At 41.2% G+C, this 24,225-nt stretch overlaps 1 protein-coding gene across 3 annotated transcripts in view; it reads right to left on the minus strand.

Annotated features, from left to right (window-relative positions):
* Window positions 1-6,278: 6,278 nt before the first annotated feature.
* Window positions 6,279-24,225, minus strand: part of MSANTD3 (Myb/SANT DNA binding domain containing 3) — a 67,498-nt gene continuing 49,551 nt past the window's right edge. For all 3 annotated transcript variants that reach the window (XM_037797897.1, XM_037797895.1, XM_037797896.1), the window contains one exon: window positions 6,279-11,402. In XM_037797897.1, the coding sequence (XP_037653825.1) occupies window positions 10,993-11,402 (410 nt within the window). In that variant the 3' untranslated portion in view covers window positions 6,279-10,992. The remainder of the gene's footprint in view (window positions 11,403-24,225) is intronic.

A 24,225-nucleotide genomic window follows, 5' to 3' on the forward strand; every position in this document is an offset into this window, starting at 1 on the left:
AAGGGACAACATGTTTCAAGAAGGAGGACAAGGTCACCTGGTCAAACGCTGCAGAGAGGTCAAGCAAGATGAGGAAGGAAAGTGTCCGACAGATTTCGTCGCCGAAATCATCGATAATCTTAACAAGAGCCACTGGGTAGGACGGTTGGGCTGAATCCAGAGCAGAGCTTGCTGAGACATGAGTAGGAACCAGGAGGTGGAGACAACATTTAAACAGCTCAGCTGTGAAGTGAAGAAGAGAAATAAGGTTGGTGGTGACTCTGGGGTTGAGGAGGGACTTTTTGAGATAAAATTAAAAATTTAAACGATTATGAAAAAGATCCAGGAGAGGAGGAGAAGTTGAATACATAACAAAGGAAGAGGGATAATCAGTAGGGTAAGATTCTTGAGAAGATAGGAGGGGGGGTGCAGTTTCAAAGCACAGATGGAGGGTTTGGTTTTGAGAGAAGACTCTTACAACAAGCAGGAGGAAGAGAGAATGGGAGCTGATGCATGTGGGTTCATAAAGATGCTGTTGAGATGTTGGGGAAATTCCTGAATCATGTTTGTGTTCTCTGAAGAGAAAGATTAGTAGAGTGGAGTGGGATTTGGGGGTGGATGGAATGGCTGCACCGAAAAGTGGGTTAAGGCTGCCTTAAGCTCCCTGTAATCTCCATCAGCTCCTTCTTGGTATTCCTACACCAATCTTCACCACCAACTTTATGTGGTTGCCATTTTCTCCGGCTTATATAAAACAATAAAACGCTGCTATTATTCTCTACTTATGTCTAGCCCTCAATTTATACCATCTTTCTTAAGAAAGATGGGCCTGGAATGATGGAAATGTTTCGGCAACGGATGGTGGTGATGGTAGCACAACATTGTGAATGCAATTAACAGCAATGGAATATATATCTGAATGTGCTTTAAAGGGGAAATATTAGGTTGTATATATGGTACTAGAATAAAAACTTAAAAAAAAAAATCCATGGACTTGCACAACACAGTGAACCCTAAGTTAAACCATGGACTCTAGTTAATAGTACAATTATAAAATTGTGCTTTCATCAGTTGTAATCAATGTACCATACCAATGCAAAGTGTTAGTAATGGGGTGGTAAATGGGAACCCTGTATTTTATGCATGATTGTTCTGTAAACCTGGAACTTCTCTAACAAAAAAAAATTTTTTTTTTGAAAACTAAAGAAGAAAGCTGGAGCCAAGTAGAGCCTTTGCTTTCTGCATAGCCAATGTGACTTGGGGTAAACTTAAATTCAAATTTTCTCAAATGCTGGCACACCTTCTTTCCCTATGAATGATGGCAAATGGTCAATATTGACTTAACCACCCTTTTGCAATCCCTAGTGAAATAACTAACTCAGGTATGGACTAACGGTGGATGCTAAAACTATTGGGTAAAAGGTTACTGGTGGACAATATTCACACAGTCTTAAAATATCATCCCATGGAAATGATGGAATGATGGAAAGTAACTTTTTATAATGGAGAGAACTAACAGATACCCTCTTCACCAGGTGATCAAACAGTAGCCAACCTGCTCCCATGTGCCCTCCTGAAACAACGCAGTGAGTGATACAGGACATCATCAGTGTGGTATTCTGGCCCAAGTTTAACCGGAATCCAATCACAAAGAAGTCATCAGATAAATCCAGAATGGGGGGCACCTTACAAGGTCTGGACTTTGCAAAAAAAAATTTAGTGCCATGAAAAACAAAGACAAGGCAGAAGTTGGAAGGTTTGCTCAGATTACATTAGACTAAAGAGACAAAACAACCACGTGCAATAAGCCTTGACTGGATTCAGAAAATAACCATCCATGAAAGACATTTTTAAGAAACTGGAGAAATTTGGATGTGGACTGCAGTATTAGGTGATATCTTGAATTCATGTGAATTTTCTCATTTTTGCTAATGAGATTCTGGTAATATAGAAGAATGTTCTTATTAGAACGCACATGCTCAAGTACTGAGGGGTGACGTGTCACAGTGTCCACAACTTTCTTTCAAATGGTTCAAAGAGAGAGAGAGAAACAAACTGCTAAGAATTGGTAAACCTAGGTGAAGGGTGAAAAAAAAGATTAAAAAAAAAAAAACTGAATGCAGTCTATTTCTTACTTACTTCACCAAACATCTTTTGCCACAACCTTGGATAGCTTTATGTCTGCAAGCATAAACTGTGCTGAATTAGATTGAAATCTATTAAAGCATCATAGTAAGAAAATCGCTCTGTGAAGCTTTTTAGACATATAAGTACCTCTAATTTGTGCAGGAGGACATAAAGAGGGAGAGGGCCACACAATTATAGACAGTACGCCTTTGCATGAGTCAGAAGACCTTGGGCCCAGCAGGAACCACTGGAGAAGTCAGTTTCCTCTTCTGCAAAGTGGGGTTAGTGGTATCGATTTCTTCAGCCTGATGTTCTGGATGTTTCCTGTTTCTTTCCAGGGCTTCAAAGCCTGGAAATGGGTATGCAAGTGCACTGAGTTTCATTATCATGATGGGGTGATGTCCTGATAGCCATGTTTCTTAAACTTTATTATATGGAATTGCAACTATGATCTGAAGCCCGCATCGGGAGGTGGCCGTCCGCTAAAGCCTCGCTACGGGTTGGTTCCAAGAACAGCAACACCGTCCCCACCTGGGAGCTTGTCAGGAATGCAAAATCCGGTCCTACCCCAGCTTTACTGACTCAGAATCTACAGTTTAACAAGATCCGCAGGTGATTCCTTTTCTAATCTAATCTAACTGGTGGCCTCTCTTGCTTGCCCTGGTTTCCGGCTCTCAGTTTTGCTGCACAGAATTGGACTGCCATCTTTGCCATCTCTGACAGCCTTATCTTGCTTAGCTCTTCTCTCTGCTTCTTTGGATTCTGGCTCCCCAGTCTCCACGGTCAGACACTGCATGCTTCCTTTCTCCCATGCAGGGAAAACAGCCTTCAAAGCACACGAGCTTGGGTCTGAATCTGGTTCAGCCACTTCCTGGGTATGTGTTCTTGAACAAGCTACTTAACCTCTCCAAGATTCATTTCCTCATCTGTAAAACATAGATGGTATTATCTACACCTAAAGAGTAGTTTAAGAATTAAATGAAATAACATACGAAAGTGCTTAGGGCCCACAGAAGATGTTCAATAAATGCTGAATTCCTTCCAGTCTGCCACTCGAAGTAGGTTTTCAAAAGATATCATCTATGGAAATCAACTAATAAGGAAAAAACATATATAAAAAAAAGTATGTTCTGGGCATATTAGGTGCACATAACCTACAGTATAGAGCACCTGTCAAATAGAAATGTTCTATAATCTCTAGAATTGAGCAATATGAAACAGTTAAAATAAATAGCATCAAATTACATTTCTGGGGAAAATTACATTTGGGGAAGCAGCAAACCTGTATTATACCCCTTACATAAAAATGTTTGTATTGACCCTACTTAGATTGTTTTATAAAAAGTTCAGATAGAATCATTATCCTAATATCACTAACATTCACAAATGGTGCATTCACCTTGGGACTGATCCACTTGGATGCAGGATTTGAATTCCACGTCATCTTTAAAGGGGGCTGCTAAACTGGAAACTTGGGTTACATGTAGTGAATTGAAAAGATTAGTTTAACTTCAGTATTGGATTAATTAGAACACGGAAAAGGAATTGAGAGATCTTCTCCAGCATTCTTATTCTGCAAACAAGGCAATTAATATCCAGCGAGACCCAGTAATTTGCCCACAATCACACGGTGAGTTACCCGCAAAGCTGGGACCAGGGCTCAGGTTCCAGAAGTGCACCGTGGTGTCACTCGACTTTGCAGAATGGGTAACACTTTGGTGGCACAGGTGATGCGGTGGGGTGCTGGGGAGGAGGAGGGAATGAAGAGGCCGACGGGAGCAATTTCACAGAGCCTGACTCTGTGAAATTGATGAGAGACTGATGCTCAGGGAATTTCAACGAGTGCTGGGGCTGGAGGGAGAGATTAACAGGAGGTGTTTAGGATGGAAGAAGAGATACACAATGCTCAGAGGACAGGTGTGGGGATTTTTCTGTTTTTTTGATTTTACAGTTAACAAGCTCTTCCGTATCTGTACTCTCACGTAATCGTTATAGCAATCTTGGGAGGCAGGTATTTTACAGATAATGTTCAGTTCTGTCCTTCCCATTTAGAAGCCATTTGACCTAGAAAAACTCTAATAACTAAAACTTATAGTGTTCATTATGTGTCAAGCACTGTTCTAAAACATATACTACTCACTTAATCCAACAGTCCTATGAAGTATATTCTGTTATCATCATTTTGAGGACTCCCCCCAAAAAAAAATAATTGAAAGAGAGGAAGGAAGGAAGGAAGGAAGGAAGGAAGGAGGGGAGAGAGGGAGGGAGGGCAGAAGGAAGGAAAGGAGACAGGAGGGGTATCTCACAAAGGTAAGGAACTGGGATGCACTTCTCCCTAGAGTCCTTGTTCCTGCATTTTATAATATAATCTCACCCCCTTGGAATCCTCCTTGTTCTCTTCCCACTTGTGATAATATGGTAGATTAGATTATTGTTTAAAAATATTCATCCCTCCCCCTCCCCTCCTTAGGAAGAATCCACCTTCCTCCCCTTGACTTTGGGCTCAGCCGCGTGACTTGCTTTGGCCAAGGAGATGTTAGCGGATACCCACTGAGAGCTGGAGTGGGCTTCTGTAGTTGAGTTTGTCCTCCTGTACTTCACTTCCCCTGGATGGCACCTGCCCCTTCAGCCTGGGCCCCAGAGGGTCCACATGATAGCAGATCTGCCCCAGACACTTAATATCCAGCGAGACCCAGTAATCTGCCCACAATCACACGGTGAGTTACCCGCAAAGCTGGGACCAGGGACATGCACCTCCCCAACAGAGCACCAGTCTCTGATTTTCCTTGTTACTCTGGAGGCTAAACCAGATCATGGGGACAATGACAGAAAAGGAACTGGAACCTTACCTTTTATTGCTGCTTTTAAGTATTGCCACTATAACAAGTCATCTTTTGATTAAAAATAACAGTCTCTTAGTTTGGTGTTTCCTCAAAAAGTTAAACCTAGAATTATCATATTACCCAGAAATCTCACTCCTAGGTATATACCCCAAAGAATTGAAAACAGGGACTCAGACACATACACGTACACCGATGTTCATGGCAACATTATTCACAAAAGTCAAAAGGTGGAAAAAACCCAAGTGTCCATCAATAGCTGAAAGGATAAACAAAATGTGGTCCATTCGTACAATGGAATATTATTCAGCCATGAAAAGGAACGATACATGCTACAGCATGGATGAACCTCGAAAATATTATACTGCGAGAAATACACCAGACACAAAATGACAAATACTGTATGATTCCACTTATATGGAATATGTAGAATACGCAAATTTACAGCAAGTAGATTGGCGGTTACCAAGGAGAAGGGGGAGTTACTGCTTAATGGGTACAGAGCTTCTGTTTGGGGTGATGGAAATGTTGGGTGTTGTGAACATAATTAATGCCACTGAATTGTACACTTAAAAATGGTTAAAATAGAAAATGTTATTTTATATATATATATAAAATATATATAACCATAATCCTTTTTTTTTTTAAATCTTAAATAATAGGGTTGGGGATTTTTCTCCCAGCAAACCCAAAAACGAGCAACTCAGACCAGACCTAAATCTCTTAGTCACTGGGCTTGAAGAAAGGTAGCCCACGTTTGGGACACCCCTGCTTTGAGCCCTTACATGACTAACCACATGGTTAGTCTTTTTCCCCCAGACTGGTGGTGCCGTAAGGACATTTTGCAATTGGAACTACAGCTTTAGGTCCTCTCATTCGGTGGCAGTGGGATCACCGCTCTATCCATTCAGAGCCAACAGTGAGAGAAGCTTTCACACCCAATCTGGGCATCCAGATAATGTAGAAACAGAAGTTTTCCACCCAAGGATGATAAACTGCTCCATTAGGTTAATAATCTGCTCGGAAACCCAGCAAGTATACTGGGTGGCAGAGGCTCAATGATTGTGTTCTTTAAAAATCTTATGTAAATCACTCTTTTAAAAATTGAATCTCATTCTAAATGCACCAAAGGGTGATTTAAAGAAATGCCGTGTTGAATTTTTTCATGAAAAAAATAATTCCACTCTTGTATCTGTTATAGAGGCTTCACATAGTGGGTGTTCTCAAACCATGGCACCCCTGGGGTACCGCCTCTAGAGGCTGGAATCTCCACAGGAAGGTTTCCATGTCACAATGACAACAATATTGTTAAAATGATTTACATCACTCTTTATTTTAAAAGTGCTTTACCAACACATACATACTAATCTTCACAATATTCAAGGGAGGTAGATAAGTATTACACCATTTTCACAGACGGAGAAACTGAGGCAGAGAATGGTAGGTTGTGTTGAACGGCATAAAATATGGCACAATTAGGAAAAGAATTTGTTGCAGTCAGGACACGGGTGACTTTTCCAGTGACTTCTGAGAGTCACTAGCAGGAAAGGAGCAGGTGCGGCCCAGAAGCGAGTTATCGTCGCATGGCTGGTCTAAGGCTAAACTTCACCTTATTGATTCCAGGCCCCTCACACATATTCACGCACCATTCCACCTCTCAAACCCGGGAGAGAGGAAGCTGTCGTGAATGCAGAAGCAGGCCTTGGAGAAACAGGGCTGGGAAGGGGGAAGACAGAAGAGAAGACACGGACCGATATCAAAGCAAGAGCAAGGAAGAGCCAGAGGGCCAGCGGGGAACCAGCACAACAGACAGAAAGGAAAGCCACGGCGTTAAAGGAGTGACATCCCATTTGAAAAGCTCAGACACCCAGAAATGCTGTTTAATGGGTAATTCTTAGCAATGACATGACAGAGCCGCTCCTTATGACTTTGCCAAATATTACTGTCAGGTCCTTCTGGCATTCCCAAGAGGCAGAAGTGTCCCCTTCCTCGGGACCAGTTCAAGTGGCAAGATAACTGACCTGACATTGCGGAGAGTGTTGACAACTCAAATACTCTCTTCTCCAAGTCACCTCTCTTCCCCTACCCTTCTATTCTCTTTCTTAAGGAGAAAAAAAAAAAGCCAATGCATTTTAGGATTCTCCCTGCAAAAAAATCCTAGAACAGTTACTTCCTAAATCATTGATGCCTCCTAGGATAGGATTTCATGCTGAGACAGGCAAACATAGGGATGGACAGCCCCTCTCAGCCAACATTCTCATATAACATGGGACATTAGGGGAAAAAAACAAATGCTGAAACTCGTAGGTGCCAAGAGTCTAGAGGAAAATTGGAGACCAAGGCAAAGAAGGAAACTTTCTCTGATCTTCCTGGTGCTACATCAGTATGAGAGATAGTGATTAAAGCACCACCAGCTCCAACAGAGGCTCTAACAGCAGAAGCAGGACCAAGCAGGAGGGATGACCGAGGACTTAGCAGTAGGGGGCTAAGGTATCAGGTGAACAGGTAGACGTGGTAGCAGAGGCAGCCGAAGAGGCAGACGTCAGTGCAACGATGCATTAGCCAGAGGAGATGGGTGGAGGTGCTGGTGGAAGGCTGGGTGGGAGGCAGCAGCACTAGTTTGTTTCTAGGCCCCTCCTAGGACAGGTCAGAGCCAGAAGTGCTTCCTTCCTTCCTTTGTTTCAATTGACAGCATCACCCTTTCAGGCAACTGGCTTCAAAACCATACCCCCTCCTCTCCAACAAAAGCACTCAACTGCTCAGCCCCTTCTACAAGATCACATTGGGTCCCCTTGTCAGGGTCCTCATATCATCTCACCCTAACCGTCCTCCCTGATTCCAGTCTTCTCTCCATCCATGTCCATTTTCTCACTTTCCTCCTGGAGCACGGTTCTGATCACATTACTGCCCAATTTGAGAGTCCCCTTACTCTTTCTCTGCCTCCCAATTATGTCTCATCGCCTTGAAACTTCAGCAGGGCCTTGTGTCTAGTGAAGACCCTCTCCTTTGCAAACCTCCACCGGCCAAAATACTAACTCTAAAGACTTAGTTCAAATGCCGCCTCCTCCGTGAAGCCTCCCTTCAAGCTTCTTAGCTCTCTGCTCTGAGCTATGAATGCACTTGAAGACATGCACTGATCATGTATGTGACAGCTGCATACAAGCCGTCCCTCCCCTACTGGGCTGTATCCGTGACTGGGCAGGGTGAAGGATGGTGAACTGTCTTAATATGTATCTATTACCTATAGCACCTATCAATTAATAGTTACTGCATTTCCACCTCAGGTTAAGAAACTGCTCAAAAGTGAAATGAACTGGGATGCATCTTTTCACACATGAGACACTGCATCAAGTACCCTGGAGATGTAACCTGGCTCTCAGGATAAAACAAATCCATGCTACTGCTTCCAAGGGTGGGGAAGGGGCAGGCGGGAGAGGCTAGAAGTTTTGGAGTCGGGAGAGGTTGTGCTTTGACATTCGCCAGTTTGTTCCTCTCTGAGCATCATTTCCTCATTTCTACCCAATGTCATAGGATCGATAAGGATAAATGAGATGCATTTGTGACCCTCTCTACCACTGGTTCCCAACCCTAATAATGCATCATGATCCCTCATAAAGCTTCTGAAAGAATACAGAGAACCAGGCCTTAACCCAGTTCAACCAAATCAGAATCCTCTGGGAATGGAACCCTGATTGTTTATCAAGCACTGTTGCTAAAGCATAGCCGAGGTTGAAAACAACTGTTATAAACACATAAATAGCAATCACATCAGATCAAAGTGCTTTAGGCTGCTGGTTTAATTATCCTTTATGTGTTCTGTTGGGAATTAGTTCAATGCTTTTATAGTTCCATTAAACTCTACGACTGTGTGTGAGCCTTTCTCTGTGGTTCTGCATTGTCGTCTGTGCGTTTCGGTCCTAAGTTCTGCGTGAAAGATAACATCCAGCATGCCACTGTACGCAAACAGGTACCTAACCCAATTTTTCTTTTTTTTGAAGTAAAACTTTTCAAAACTTTAAGTAAAAGCTTCGCAGGATTCTCTAAAACCTTGAAGTTTGGTCAACTGGCATCGCCTGGGAGCTTGTAAGAAATGTAAAATCTCAGGCCTCTCTCCAGAATACTGAATCAGAATCTGCATATTAAGATCTCCAGATGGCTCAAGAGATGACACAAAGGCCAACTGTTCTCAGGTCCCACCTGTGTTTAAAGCCTGCCATGCCCTGGCTCACCCTGAAGGGATGCGGTGGGAGGTCATGCAGAATCTAGTTCTGTCTTCTACAGCCACCGAAGCTTGGGACTTTATCCATATCCCTCATTGTCTAAAGGTTCCATGTAGTAAAAACTAAATTAAGAACACAAATCCTCACAAAAGGATCCTTCCTGTCAAAGAAGACTAGTCTTTGCCGAGTTCCTTCAAATTCCTCCAAAGGTATTTAAAATGTTTTTGGTGTATAAAAGAAACTGGTTTCCATGTAAGTTTTATGCAATGCATAAATAAGGTGTCTATCTGCAATCTCTCTGAGCGTACAGTTCCCAGAATCCAAATTCCCAAAACTGCGCAGCCAATGCACTAAACAATCGTTCCCCACCGCCCTGTGTCGTCTGGACAGGCAGGACATTACCAGTGTCCATCTAAGGCCATACCAACCACAGCACAGTCAAGGGGTTGTAACAGATGCTGAACATTATCTAGACTGCCTACTCTATTTTAGGGACAAGAAACGCCAAGGCCAAGGATTACAAAGAGTTGCCCAAGGTTGCAGTGACTTGAGGCACAGCCAAGCTTAGAATCCAGTTCTGACTCCCAGCCCCACACTCCCTTGTCTGGCCTTTGCCACACAGGACCTTGAAATTCCATTCTCAGAAACTGCTGCTCTATTTTGATGCTGGAGTGTCACTTTGCTTCTTCCAGCTCAGTAGCTGTTCCTAAGCCCCAAGGCCATTTTTGACACAAAGGCTATAGGAGAAGCTATGTCATAATTCAACCAAAGCATCCATTTATCAATTCGTATTTCCAAATATGTCGGGGATGCATGTTTAAAATTAAACCCAATGCTAACTGTCTAAGGCAAACCACACAGCATTACATGAATGTCATGAGCACAGGGACTTGGATTAGGTGGCTAAAGACAAAAATCAAGGACAACCACCAACTCAGGAACACGAAGTTGGGAGACAACTACAGAGGCAAGGCAAAGCTGGAGCACAGCTGGGAAGGCAGCACCTTTTAAGAAACATACACAGTGTGACTATAAAATTGTCTTTTTTTTTTTTTTTAATAAAACAAACATAACAGAACGTATAAATCTCAATGAACATTTTTTTCCACAAAGTCATTACATAGCTAGTTCCAACAAAGCTACCACTGTTGGAGCCATTATTTGGAACTCCTCCTTGGGGAAAGGCTTTCAACGGTAGCTTACGAGCCATATTGAAAAAAAATATCTGAGTGTTGGGCTCTTTAAAAACACTAACAAAACCCACACGCAAAGGATGACACTGAGAATTGGGGAAAAAAAAAAAAAAAAAAGTAAGAAAAAAGTGCTGCAGCTCTCCCGGAGGCTACCTGAAGACCTCCAGCAAGTTCTTGGCCACAGCATCACGGCTGCAGAAACACGTGACCTCCCAAGACAGCTACTTTCAATGGGATGGCATTCATTTGGATAGAAAAGTTGTGCTGTCTGTTAAAAAAAAGAAAAAAACAAAAAAAAAAAACCAGACACCCTCCTTTATAGTCACACTTGCACCTGATTAAAAAATATTCAACAACACTTACACATGGTTCTTGTATGAATTCTAATTAAAGAGACATTACATTCAGAATTATAGCACTCATAGTGATAATTTTTAGGACTCTAACAGCTTCTTTGCCACTTAAGGGGTACAGAGGGCGTAGCTGTTTACCTGAATGTATTCTTACATCAATGACTACTACCACTCTAATTTTCCTAGTTGTAACTCTGTTAGGGGTTACTGACCACATGTCACATGTCCCGGACTTCCTTTGCCGACGCACATTAATGACAAGGGGGTCACCCCCTAAGTCTCAGGGTGAATTGGGAAAGGGCCGGTTAAATGAGGCCACAGGCCATTCCTTGGTAAAAGTCTGTAGCTTTCTTTCCCAATACATCTTCTTTTTATTGAGCACTTCCATTTTTATCCTGTGCTCCTCCTCTGCCATCTCACACTCTCGCTCTATCTGCTGGATTTTGGCCACATGCACCTCGTTCATTTGTATCAGCTGCAGCTGTAAGATGGACATTTGCTGGTTGTGTTCTTCCTCATGCATCTTTTTTAAAGCCCCTTCCTGAGAAGTTTTGCTCCTGTAGTTTTTATTGGCTGTTACTCTGACAGCCGAACACGAGGGCTCGGGTTGAGAGGTCCCCTCACATACCGGAAAACGTATGAACTCTTTCTCATCATCGCACAGTTCTCTATTTGCAACAGCAAATGATTCTGAAAAACAGTAGCAGAAAACACACGTTCAAAGATTTCGCAGGCAGAGAGTAAATCAACCCTAGTTCACATGATGGGGTCCCCCACGCCCAGGATGGATCTAAAATCGTGTCTGCTCTGGCTATACCTGACTTTTTAAGGACCCATAGATTGAAAGCAATGTTCGCTTCAGAAATCATTGTAAAGGGTTTCATTATGGCATTTCCTACCACTGCAAGAGCGGTGGCTGAGACTGGGCTTATCGAGAATCAGAGACCTTCTATATGAATATAAGTTCTAAACGGAAGTGTGCACAACTCCGGATGAGCGTGAGACCAAAAGCCAATGGTGTGGGTTTTCAGATTAAGTTCTCCATCAGTCTGATCACCCTTTGTCAGGTTCTCATTCAGCCATGAACAAAAACTCACGCTCCATCTCCAAAAGTGTGCCACTGCTCGGTTTCCTGGTCACAGATCTCAACCCTTGCCCTGGAGAGCCATCTTACAAATGTCCTGCCTTGAAGGAATCTACACTCCCTCAGCACACCACTTCTCTTCAATCTCCTGCCATCTGGCTGATACCTCCTGCCCTGTCATGTGGAGTTGATTCTCAGGATGCTTTTCAGTCCCTTCCTTATTTAACCTCTCCCTAGTCCTTGGCAATCTTTCCTGAAATTTTTTTCTGCCATTAGCTTCTGGGCCATGGCTTTCTTCTAGTGTTTCTACAGCCTCTTCTCTGCCCTTTCTCAAGCTCCTTTGAGGTCTTCGAATCCACCATCACACTACCAAAATACCTGTTAGTGTTCTCCTTGGGTTCCCATACTCTAAGGGACTCAGGGGCCTTCTTAATCTGGTTCCAAGTTCCTTTATCTTTCTTGTTATACTCTGCACCCTCTGCACCCTTCAATCTTACCACAAACTACTCATGATAAGGTCACGCTTTGCTTTATAATTCCGGGTCTCGCTGTTCTCGCAGCCTGGAACTGGGCTATCTGTCACCTCCACTGATCCAAATACATATCCTCACTCCAGCCTCCCTTTTTCAACCCCCCAGCTCACTCTTAGTTCTTTCGGGACCAAGGCCACTTCCTCTGTGAAACGTCAGCTCTGTGTCTCCTTTTCTTTATACCACTTAAGAAAACTAGAACTATTTTGGGACCAGGCCTTATTCAGTTATTTTTATCCTTGGGTACCAAGTAGTTTGCCCAGTACAAAATGCCTAGTAAATATTTATGGGCCAAACCCTTAAACACAAGGGGAAAAGAGCCCATGGATAGAAAAAGGTTGCCTGGCTCTCTGGAGAGGTGTCATATTTACACAATGTTTTTGTAGGGCAGTGACACTGTTATCAACCAGGAGTTCCAGAAAGGAAACCGCTAACGCCACTAACCCAGCTTTATAGTTCCAACAGTGAGAATCTGCTTCTTGGAGAAAAATATATCAATTTATGAACGGAGGTGATTGCATTATCACATCCACTCCATTCTTCTGGAAGATGGGATGCTGGGAATGTCAATACCTACTCAGGGAAGCAATTCATAAATCCCTGTTAATAAAAGGAAAATGGCTATTCTTTGGGTTATTTCATGCCAAGGGGTCAGGTAACAATAAGTGGTCCCTAATTAAGAGGAAAGAAAAGGTTAAAACCTTAGTTTCGGAAGAGAAGGTTTAAAAAAGCGTACCCCTGGGCCATCCAGAGGTAATGAGAACGTCTCCCCAGGAATCTTCCCCACCCGGATGGTCTCTGGCCTCAATTAGAAGCCCTTCCTTGCAGCTCCCGAGGCCTCGGGGGCCCACCTCTGCACAGTGCTTGCGCTCCACCTTGTAGCTGGCGATTTATCCACCTGTTTCAAATCTCGTGAGTATTTGGGGGGATGCAGGCCATGGGCACAGGACCTGCTGCAGTGCTGGGCAGGGGTGTGTGGGGTGAACTGACTGCAGGGTGTCCTGCCCGGCTCAATGCAGCGCAACAGAGAACATGCTCCGAGTGGGTAAAATGAGGCATGGGACAGCCTACTGGGAAAGGGTGAACTCTGAGGACAGGTCCTTGAGACATGACATCAGCTGCAAAGAGGATGGACTCACCCGTTTCCTTTCTAGCCTTAGATCTGAAAACGTTTTTCTTTGAAAACTCAGCACATTAGGTGTTCGAGGAACCTTCCATCTCTCTTTTTCATCTCATTCCAGGGGATAGTTCTGCCTACTCCTTGGAGTCTTTCAAGTTCATCCCTTGACAACTGCTCCTCTCTCCCAATTTCTAATATTGCTCACTTGCATCTCAACAATTCCAGGCGTTTAGGGACCTGCTGCTGCTGCTGAGATGCATCTACTTTCTGAGCAGCTAACTAGATGCTCTGGTAGAGCTTTACAGCTTTACAGCACCCCCTCACTTCATCCCCACCACAACCCTCTGAGGGGGGGATTTTTACAGAAAACCCATGACAATTACCCAAGGTCATTTACCCAATTGAAAGGACCCAGATGTAAATCTCGATCTGTCTGACACCGACATCCAAACTCAACCGCTGCCACACCCAGCCTCCCTAGTGCCACTTACTCAGCTGCTCACATTTGCGTCTTAAAACATGGTCTCCAACCTGCATTTGCTACAAAACTGTCTATTCTTAAGACTATGGAGGTACAGTGCACATTTTGAACTTCCATTTTCTCTCTAGAACTGTGACCACTAAGACAACATGTTCACGCCTGAGACCAGAGACACAACTCACTTAAAATTCTTCTTTATAGTTTAAAAGTAGGGGGCAAGATGGCGGACTGGTGAGCTGTATGTTTTAGTTACTCCTCCAGGAAAGTAGGTAGAAAGCCAGGAACTGCGTGGACTGGACACCACAGAGCAATCTGACTTTGGGCATACTTCATACAACACTCATGAAAACGTCAAACTGCTGAGATCAGCGAAATCTGTAAGTTTTTGCGGCCAGGGGACCCGCGCCCCTCCCTGCCAGGCTCAGTCCCGTGGGAGGAGGGGCTGTCAGCTCCGGGAAGGAGAAGGGAGAACTGCAGTGGCAGCCCTTATCGGAAACTCATTCTACTGATCCAAACTCCAACCACAGATAGACTGAGACCAGACACCAGAGAATCTGAGTGCAGCCAGCCCAGCAGAGAGGAGACAGATATAGAAAAAAACAGCACGAAAAACTCCAAAATAAAAGTGGAGGATTTTTGGAGTTCTGGTGAACATAGAAAGGGGAAGGGCAGAGCTCAGGCCCTGAGGCTCATATGCAAATCCCGAAGAAAAGCTGATCTCTCTGCCCTGTGGACCTTTCCTTAATGGCCCTAATTGCTTTGTCTCTTAGCATTTCAATAACCCATTAGATCTGTGAAGAGGGCCCTTTTTTTTTTTTTTTTAAATCCTTTTTTCTTTTTCTAAAACAATTACTCTAAGAGGCCCAATACAGAAAGCTTCAAAGACTTGCAATTTGGGCAGGTCAAGACAAGAGCAGAACTAAGAGAGCTCTGAGACAAAAGGCAATAATCCAGTGGCTGAGAAATTTCACTAAACACCACAACTTCCCAAGAAAAGGGGGGTGTCCGCTCACAGCCATCATCCTGGTGGACAGGAAACACTCCTGCCCATCGCCAGCTCCATAGCTCAGAGCTGCCCCACACAACCCAGTGTGACGGAAGTGCTTCAAATAACAGGCACACTCCACAAAACTGGGCGTGGACATTAGCCTTCCCTGCAACCTCAGCTGATTGTCCCAGAGTTAGGAAGGTGGAGCAGTGTGAATTAACAAAGCCCCATTCAGCCATCATTTCAGCAGACTGGGAGCCTCCCTACACAGCCCAGCAGCCCAGAACCGCCCTGGGGGGACGGCACTCACCTGTGACATAGCACAGTCATCCCTCAACAGAGGACCTGGGGTGCACAGCCTGGAAGAGGGACCCACTTACAAGTCTCAGGAGCCATACCCCAATACCAAGGACTTGTGGATCAGTGGCAGAGACAAACTGTGGCAGGACTGAACTGAAGGATTAGACTATTGCAGCAGCTTTAAAACTCCAGGATCACCAGGGAGATTTGATTGTTAGAGCCACCCCCCCTCCTTGACTGCCCAGAAACACGCCCCATATACAGGGCGGGAAACACCAACTACACACGCAAGCTTGGTACACCAATTGGACCCCACAAGACTCATTACCCCACTCACCACAAAGGCAGAGCAGGGGAGAACTGGCTTGTGGAGAACAGGTGGCTCGTGGACGCCACCTGCTGGTTAGTTAGAGAAAGTGTACTCCACGAAGCTGTAGATCTGATAAATTAGAGATAAGGACTTCAATTGGTCTACACATCCTAAAAGAACCCTATCAAGTTCAGCAAATGCCAAGAGGCAAAAAAAAACAGAAAATTATAAAGCATATGAAAAAACCAGACGATATGGATAACCCAAGCCCAAGCACCCAAATCAAAAGATCAGAAGAGACACAGCACCTAGAGCAGCTACTCAAAGAACTAAAGATGAACAATGAGACCATAGTACAGAATACAAAGGATATCAAGAAGACCTTAGAAGAGCATAAAGAAGACACTGCAAGACTAAATAAAAAAATAGATGATCTTATGGAAATTAAAGAAACTGTTGACCAAATTAAAAAGATTCTGGACACTCATAGTACAAAACTAGAGGAAGTTGAACAACGAATCAGTGACCTCGAAGATAACAGAATGGAAAATGAAAGCATAAAAGAAAGAATGGGGAAAAAAAATTGAAAAAATCGAAATGGACCTCAGGGATATGATAGATAATATGAAACGTCCTAATATAAGACTCATTGGTGTTCCAGAAGGGGAAGAAAAGGGTAAAGGTCTAGGAAGAGTATTCAAAGAAATTGTTGGGGAAAACTTCCCAAATCTTCTAAATGACATAAATACACAAATCATAAATGCTCAGCGAACTCCAAATAGAATAAATCCAAATAAACCCACTCCGAGACATATTCTGATCACACTGTCAAACACAGAAGAGAAGGAGCAAGTTCTGAAAGCAGCAAGAGAAAAGCAATTCACCACATACAAAGGAAACAGCATAAGACTAAGTAGTGACTACTCAGCAGCCACCATGGAGGCGAGAAGGCAGTGGCATGATATATTTAAAATTCTGAGTGAGAAAAATTTCCAACCAAGAATACATTATCCAGCAAAGCTCTCCTTCAGATTTGAGGGAGAGCTTAAATTTTTCACAGACAAACAAATGCTGAGAGAATTTGCTAACAAGAGACCTGCCCTACTGGAGATACTCAAGGGAGCCCTACAGACAGAGAAACAAAGAAAGGACAGAGAGACCTGGGGAAAGGTTCAGTACTAAAGAGATTTGGTATGGGTACAATAAAGGATATTAATAGAGAGAGGGGAAAAATATATATGACAAACATAAACCAAAGGATAAGATGGCTGATTCACGAAATGCCTTCACGGTTATAACATTGAATGTAAATGGATTAAACTCCCCAATTAAAAGATATAGATTCGCAGAATGGATCAAAAAAAATGAACCATCAATATGTTGTATACAAGAGACTCATCTTAGACACAGGGACACAAAGAAATTGAAAGTGAAAGGATGGAAAAAAATATATCATGCAAGCTACAGCCAAAAGAAAGCAGGTGTAACAATATTAATCTCAGATAAAATAGACTTCAAATGCAGGGAGGTTTTGAGAGACAAAGAAGGCCACTACATACTAATAAAAGGGGCAATTCAACAAGAAGAAATAACAATCATAAATGTCTATGCACCCAATCAAGGTGCCACAAAATACATGAGAGAAACACTGGCAAAACTAAAGGAAGCAATTGATGTTTCCACAATAATTGTGGGAGACTTCAACACATCACTCTCTCCTATAGATAGATCAACCAGACAGAGGACCAATAAGGAAATTGAAAACCTAAACAATCTGATAAATGAATTAGATTTAACAGACATATACAGAACATTACATCCCAAATCACCAGGATACACATACTTTTCTAGTGCTCACGGAACTTTCTCCAGAATAGATCATATGCTGGGACATAAAACAAGCCTCAGTAAATTAAAAAAGATTGAAATTATTCAAAGCACATTCTCTGACCACAATGGAATACAATTAGAATTCAATAACCATCAGAGACTTAGAAAATTCACAAATACCTGGAGGTTAAACAACACACTCCTAAACAATCAGTGGGTTAAAGAAGAAATAGCAAGAGAAATTGCTAAATATATAGAGACGAATGAAAATGAGAACACAACATACCAAAACCTATGGGATGCAGCAAAAGCAGTGCTGAGGGGGAAATTTATAGCACTAAACGCATATATTAAAAAGGAAGAAAGAGCCAAAATCAAAGAACTAATGGATCAACTGAAGAAGCTAGAAAATGAACAGCAAACCAATCCTAAACCAAGTAGAAGAAAAGAAATAACAAGGATTAAAGCAGAAATAAATGACACAGAGAACAAAAAAAACAATAGAGAGGATAAATATCACCAAAAGTTGGTTCTTTGAGAAGATCAACAAGATTGACAAGCCCCTAGCTAGACTGACAAAATCAAAAAGAGAGAAGACCCATATAAACAAAATAATGAATGAAAAAGGTGACATAACTGCAGATCCTGAAGAAATTAAAAAAATTATAAGAGGATACTATGAACAACTGTATGGCAACAAACTGGATAATGTAGAGGAAATGGACAATTTCCTGGAAACATATGAACAACCTAGACTGACCAGAGAAGAAATAGAAGACCTCAACCAACCCATCACAAGCAAAGAGATCCAATCAGTCATCAAAAATCTTCCCACAAATAAATGCCCAGGGCCAGATGGCTTCACAGGGGAATTCTACCAAACTTTCCAGAAAGCACTGACACCAATCTTACTCAAACTCTTTCAAAACATTGAAGAAAATGGAACACTACCTAACTCATTTTATGAAGCTAACATCAATCTAATACCAAAACCAGGCAAAGATGCTACAAAAAAGGAAAACTACCGGCCAATCTCCCTAATGAATATAGATGCAAAAATCCTCAACAAAATACTTGCAAATCGAATCCAAAGACACATTAAAAAAATCATACACCATGACCAAGTGGGGTTCATTCCAGGCATGCAAGGATGGTTCAACATAAGAAAATCAATCAACGTATTACAACACATTAACAAGTCAAAAGGGAAAAATCAAATGATCATCTCAATAGATGCTGAAAAAGCATTTGACAAAATCCAACATCCATTTTTGATAAAAACACTTCAAAAGGTAGGAATTGAAAGAAACTTCCTCAATATGATAAGAGCATATATGAAAAACCCACAGCCAGCATAGTACTCAATGGTGAGAGACTGAAAGCCTTCCCTCTAAGATCAGGAACAAGACAAGGATGCCCGCTGTCACCACTGTTATTCAACATTGTGCTGGAAGTGCTAGCCAGGGCAATCCGGCAAGACAAAGAAATAAAAAGCATCCAAATTGGAAAAGAAGAAGTAAAACTGTCATTGTTTGCAGATGATATGATCTTATATCTGGAAAACCCTGAGAAATCGACGATACAGCTACTAGAGCTAATAAACAAATTTAGCAAAGAAGCGGGATACAAGATTAATGCACATAAGTCAGTAATGTTTCTATATGCTAGAAATGAACAAACTGAAGAGATACTCAAGAAAAAGATACCATTTTCAATAGCAACTAAAAAAATCAAGTACCTAGGAATAAACTTAACCAAAGATGTAAAAGACCTATACAAAGAAAACTATGTAACTCTACTAAAAGAAATAGAAGGGGACCTTAAAAGATGGAAAAATATTCCATGTTCATGGTTAGGAAGGCTAAATGTCATTAAGATGTCAATTCTACCCAAACTTATCTACAGATTCAATGCAATCCCAATCAAAATTCCAACAACCTACTTTGCAGACTTGGAAAAGCTAGTTATCAAATTTATTTGGAAAGGAAAGATGCCTCGAATTGCTAAAGACACTCTAAAAAAGAAAAACGAAGTGGGAAGACTTACACTCCCTGACTTTGAAGCTTATTATAAAGCCACAGTTGTCAAAACAGCATGGTACTGGCACAAAGATAGACATATAGATCAATGGAATCGAATTGAGAATTCAGAGATAGACCCTCAGATCTATGGCCGACTGATCTTTGATAAGGCCCCCAAAGTCACTGAACTGAGTCATAATGGTCTATTCAAGAAATGGGGCTGGGAGAGTTGGATATCCATAACCAAAAGAATGAAAGAGGACCCCTACCTCACCCCCTACACAAAAATTAACTCAAAATGGACAAAAGATCTCAATATAAAAGAAAGTACCATAAAACTCCTAGAAGATAATGTAGGAAAACATCTTCAAGACCTTGTATTAGGCGGCCACTTCCTAGACTTTACACCCAAAGCACAAGCAACAAAAGAAAAAACAGATAAATGGGAACTCCTCAAGCTTAGAAGTTTCTGCACCTCAAAGGAATTTCTCAAAAAGGTAAAGAGGCAGCCAACTCAATGGGAAAAAATTTTTGGAAACCATGTATCTGACAAAAGACTGATATCTTGCATATATAAAGAAATCCTACAACTCAATGACAATAGTACAGACAGCCCAATTATAAAATGGGCAAAAGATATGAAAAGACAGTTCTCTGAAGAGGAAATACAAATGGCCAAGAAACACATGAAAAAATGTTCAGCTTCACTAGCTATTAGAGAGATGCAAATTAAGACCACAATGAGATACCATCTAACACCTATTAGAGTGGCTGCCATTAAACAAACAGGAAACTACAAATGCTGGAGGGGATGTGGAGAAACTGGAACTCTTATTCATTGTTGGTGGGACTGTATAATGGTTCAGCCACTCTGGAAGTCGGTCTGGCAGTTCCTTAGAAAACTAGATATAGAGTTACCATTCGATCCAGCGATTGCACTTCTTGGTATATACCCGGAAGATCGGAAAGCAGTGACACGAACAGATATCTGCACGCCAATGTCCATAGCAGCATTATTCACAATTGCTAAGAGATGGAAACAACCCAAATGTCCTTCAACAGATGAGTGGATAAATAAAATGTGGTATATACACACGATGGAATACTGCGCGGCAGTAAGAAGGAACGACCTCGTGAAACATATGACAACATGGATGAACCTTGAAGACATAATGCTGAGTGAAATAAGCCAGGCACAAAAAGAGAAATATTATATGCTACCACTAATGTGAACTTTGAAAAATGTAAAACGAATGGTTTATAATGTAGAATGTAGGGGAACTAGCAATAGAGAGCAATTAAGGAAGGGGGAACAGTAATCCAAGAAGAACAGATATGCTATTTAACGTTCTGGGGATGCCCAGGAATGACTATGGTCTGTTAATTTCTGATGGATATAGTAGGAACAAGTTCACAGAAATGTTGCTATATTATGTAACTTCCTTGGGGTAAAGTAGGAACAGGTTGGAAGTTAAGAAGTTATCTTAGGTTAGTTGTCTTTTTCTTAAAAAAAATAAAAAATAAAAAAAATAAAGTATATACATTAACATTTAAAATAAAAAAAGAGCCAGGCCTCTTAAGACTGGCAGAAAGCGGGGCTTCAAACTAGAGAAGCGTGATGGTAGTCAATTAACTCGCACACAAATATTCGCTCCAGTGAGTAGCCCATAGCGTACCAATGGGGAGAATCTTCTCTTAATTGGAAAAAGGCTATCTTGGGAATGGCAACTTGCTGGAAATACACACCGTGTAATCTCTCTCCCAGGTAAAACAAAGCTGCCCGAAGGAGACAACAGCTCAATCTTGTGTAAAAAGGGTAGAAAGGCCTAAGAACTTTCCTAGGACCAGAGAACACAGGTAAGGGGCTGTTCCTTGGCTTGACAATTTGAGTGAGTTTAAAACCAGCAGGAAAAGCCCACTAGGGCAGTAAAAGGATCGGAAGGAACCTGTGCACAGTCAAGCCCCGGCATTTTTCAACAGAAGAAGCGAAAAAGGACTGACTGGGAAAATGGATAAATATGATGCAGTGGATGCGTACTACAGAATAGTAAGCATTAACTGAAAGAAAAGGCTAGATTTACATTCTGTAATAGGAATAGATCTTAAAAACATGATTCTAAGTGAAAAAAGAAAAAAAAAGAATACGTATAGCACAATTTTTAATATATGTAAATTTAAAATATATGCACACAAAATACCATGTTTCCAAGAACATGAGAAAGAAGACACAAGCACATTAGAATGATTAGGGTGCAGAAAAGAGAACGGAAGTAGGGATTGGGGATATAAAGGGAACAAACACAGAGTGAACACAAAGGGATGTTTTTTGTGTGGGTCACAGATGCTAGCGTGCCATGCCTGGAAATGTAGCTCAGCCCTCTATTCCTGAGTTAACGCCTTAAAAGAATAGGATTGGATTAAGCAGTGATGATGATGGAATTTATGAAGAAAGCTTACTAATATGTACCCATGTTCAAGCTGTCCAGTTACAGCTTTACAATAAGAAATAACATGAAATTAAATATGAATTCTCCTAAAACATTTGAGTGCTACTGAAAGCTTAGTTTTCTTAAACTAATTTGGCCTTCAGTCTTTCTATCCTCCCAACACCCCTAGCAAATTTTGCTGGCTCCCTTAATTTGCTCTGCAAACCTGTTCCCCAAAGATAATGGAAGAGTTTCAAAGCCAAATCATCTCAGATCCTAAATCTGTAGGATATAAATTATTTTAACATATTTATAGAGGAAATACTGTTATTTTTTAAAAAATAAATTCCTAAGTGTTATATTTACATTTTAAGAATACTGTGTTCAAATCCTGATGTACATTTTTAAAAAGCCATTGACAAAGCTGAGAATATAGAGGAAACAATAATCAAGATGACAGTGGAAGGTGCTTGCATGATATACTTCTAAGGTATGACATTGACACAAGGAGTTGACAACAGAAGAGTACATGAGAAAAATCTACACATTGCATACTAGGGACTATAATTAATAGGAATACCATACTCTATAAAAGTTTCACTCACTAACTTTATTCATCAGAATCTTAAATCCTTCAGAGTGCCCCTATACCAGGTAAGTCCCAAAACCCAGAGGCAATAGCCTCTTCAAGAACATCAACTAGATGTGTCCCCTTTGCTAACAAGGCTGACACCCCTTTTCAACAGGAACAAGGCAAGGTGGTCACTGCTTGGACATCCCTGAAGACTGGGGGAGTGATTAAACTAGAGGAAGGTAGCAACAGACAAGATGGAATTTAACAAAGGATTATAAATACTGAATCTTTATACAATTTTCTTTTCCTTAGTTGCTAGGGTATTAGAATAGTTAGAAGGAAAAAATTGAAATGGTGGAACTGTAATCCATAGCATCCTTTGAAATTTGTCCTATAGCTACTTGTTAAATTGTAATTTGAAAGCTATACTTTTTTGTATATATGTTGGATTTCACAATAAGGAAAGGACTGAAATTATGGTACTACAACTCATAATAACTTTGAAATTTCCTGTATATCTACTAGTTAAATCATACTTTGGAAGATTTTTTTTGTATATATGTTATATTTCATAATAAGGAAATAACTGAAACTGGAATTGTAACCTATAATATTCTTTGAAATTTGGTAACTACTTGTTAAATTTCACTTGGAAAGTTATCACTTTAATGTATATATGTCATATTCTACAATACACAATATGATAAATTAAAAAAAAAAAAAAATGACACCGGAACCATCTCACACAAAAAAATAGTTGGAGGGAAGCCTTTAGTGGAATACCACTGGGCTCCATCCTCTAACATTTTTAAAACAAATGATACAAAAGTTCTGAGCACCTCATTTTGTAACAGGCACCTACAAGGTGTCAGACCAGAGCTGTCCAACAGAAATAAAATGCGGGCTACCAACATAATTTTACATTTTTTGTAGCCACACTTAAACTCGTAAAAAAGAAACAGGTGAATCTGATTTTAACAATGTATTTTATCTAATCTAAAATATTTAAAATATTTCAACATGTAATCAATATAAAAATATATAGCTGAGATTGTGTGAGTACTAAGTCTTCGAAATACACTCACAGCACATCTCAATTCGGTCTAGCCACATTTCAAATGCTAACAAGCCTTATGTGGCTTGTGACTACTGAACTAGTAGTGTAGTGTTAGAGATACAAAGGTAAAACACATACACACTAGGAAGCCATGTGTCAAATAAACAAGGGCCATAAACCCTATCGCAGGTTTTCAACTTCTTTCCCACCAAGCCCCAGAAGGGATGACTGACGATTCCAGCCTTTTCTCTCTTTATTGGAAGCAAATTGAAATAAAAAAATGAGTGAGAGAACCTCAAAGCTGTTTTAATAGGTAGAAAGAGAAAAGTACCATGGTTCTACACCACCCTCCAGATTTGACCTGGAAACAGGAGCTGTACTTTGATAATTACCAGCAACTAAGAGAAGTCTCAGGTGTTGTTTATGTACAAACATCCAATTTAAAATAAACCTCTTTTACCAGTGAGACTCTAGCATACGTCACTGCAGGAAGGACACCAGGAATTCGTATTTATTTCCTTCTTGCTGGAGATTTATAAATTGTGTTTCTATACATATGGGTTACATCATTTCTCTAAAAATAAAAGAAAGAAAAGAAACTTGTTGGATGAACTTTGTATATCCTACCCCAGAATTTGCAAATCAGAAAATAGGACTGTCTGCTAAGAATATCCCCTATGAGAAATCAGCACACAATGTCCTGGATCAATACCCAATGGCCTGGGTCAGAGAGCAGTGTGAACTGAAAGCAATTCACACCAGCATCTTCCTCAGCAACATCTCTCCGGGGAA

Source organism: Choloepus didactylus, chromosome 10 (assembly GCF_015220235.1).
Source record: "Choloepus didactylus isolate mChoDid1 chromosome 10, mChoDid1.pri, whole genome shotgun sequence".
Taxonomy (NCBI): Eukaryota; Metazoa; Chordata; class Mammalia; order Pilosa; family Megalonychidae; genus Choloepus; species Choloepus didactylus.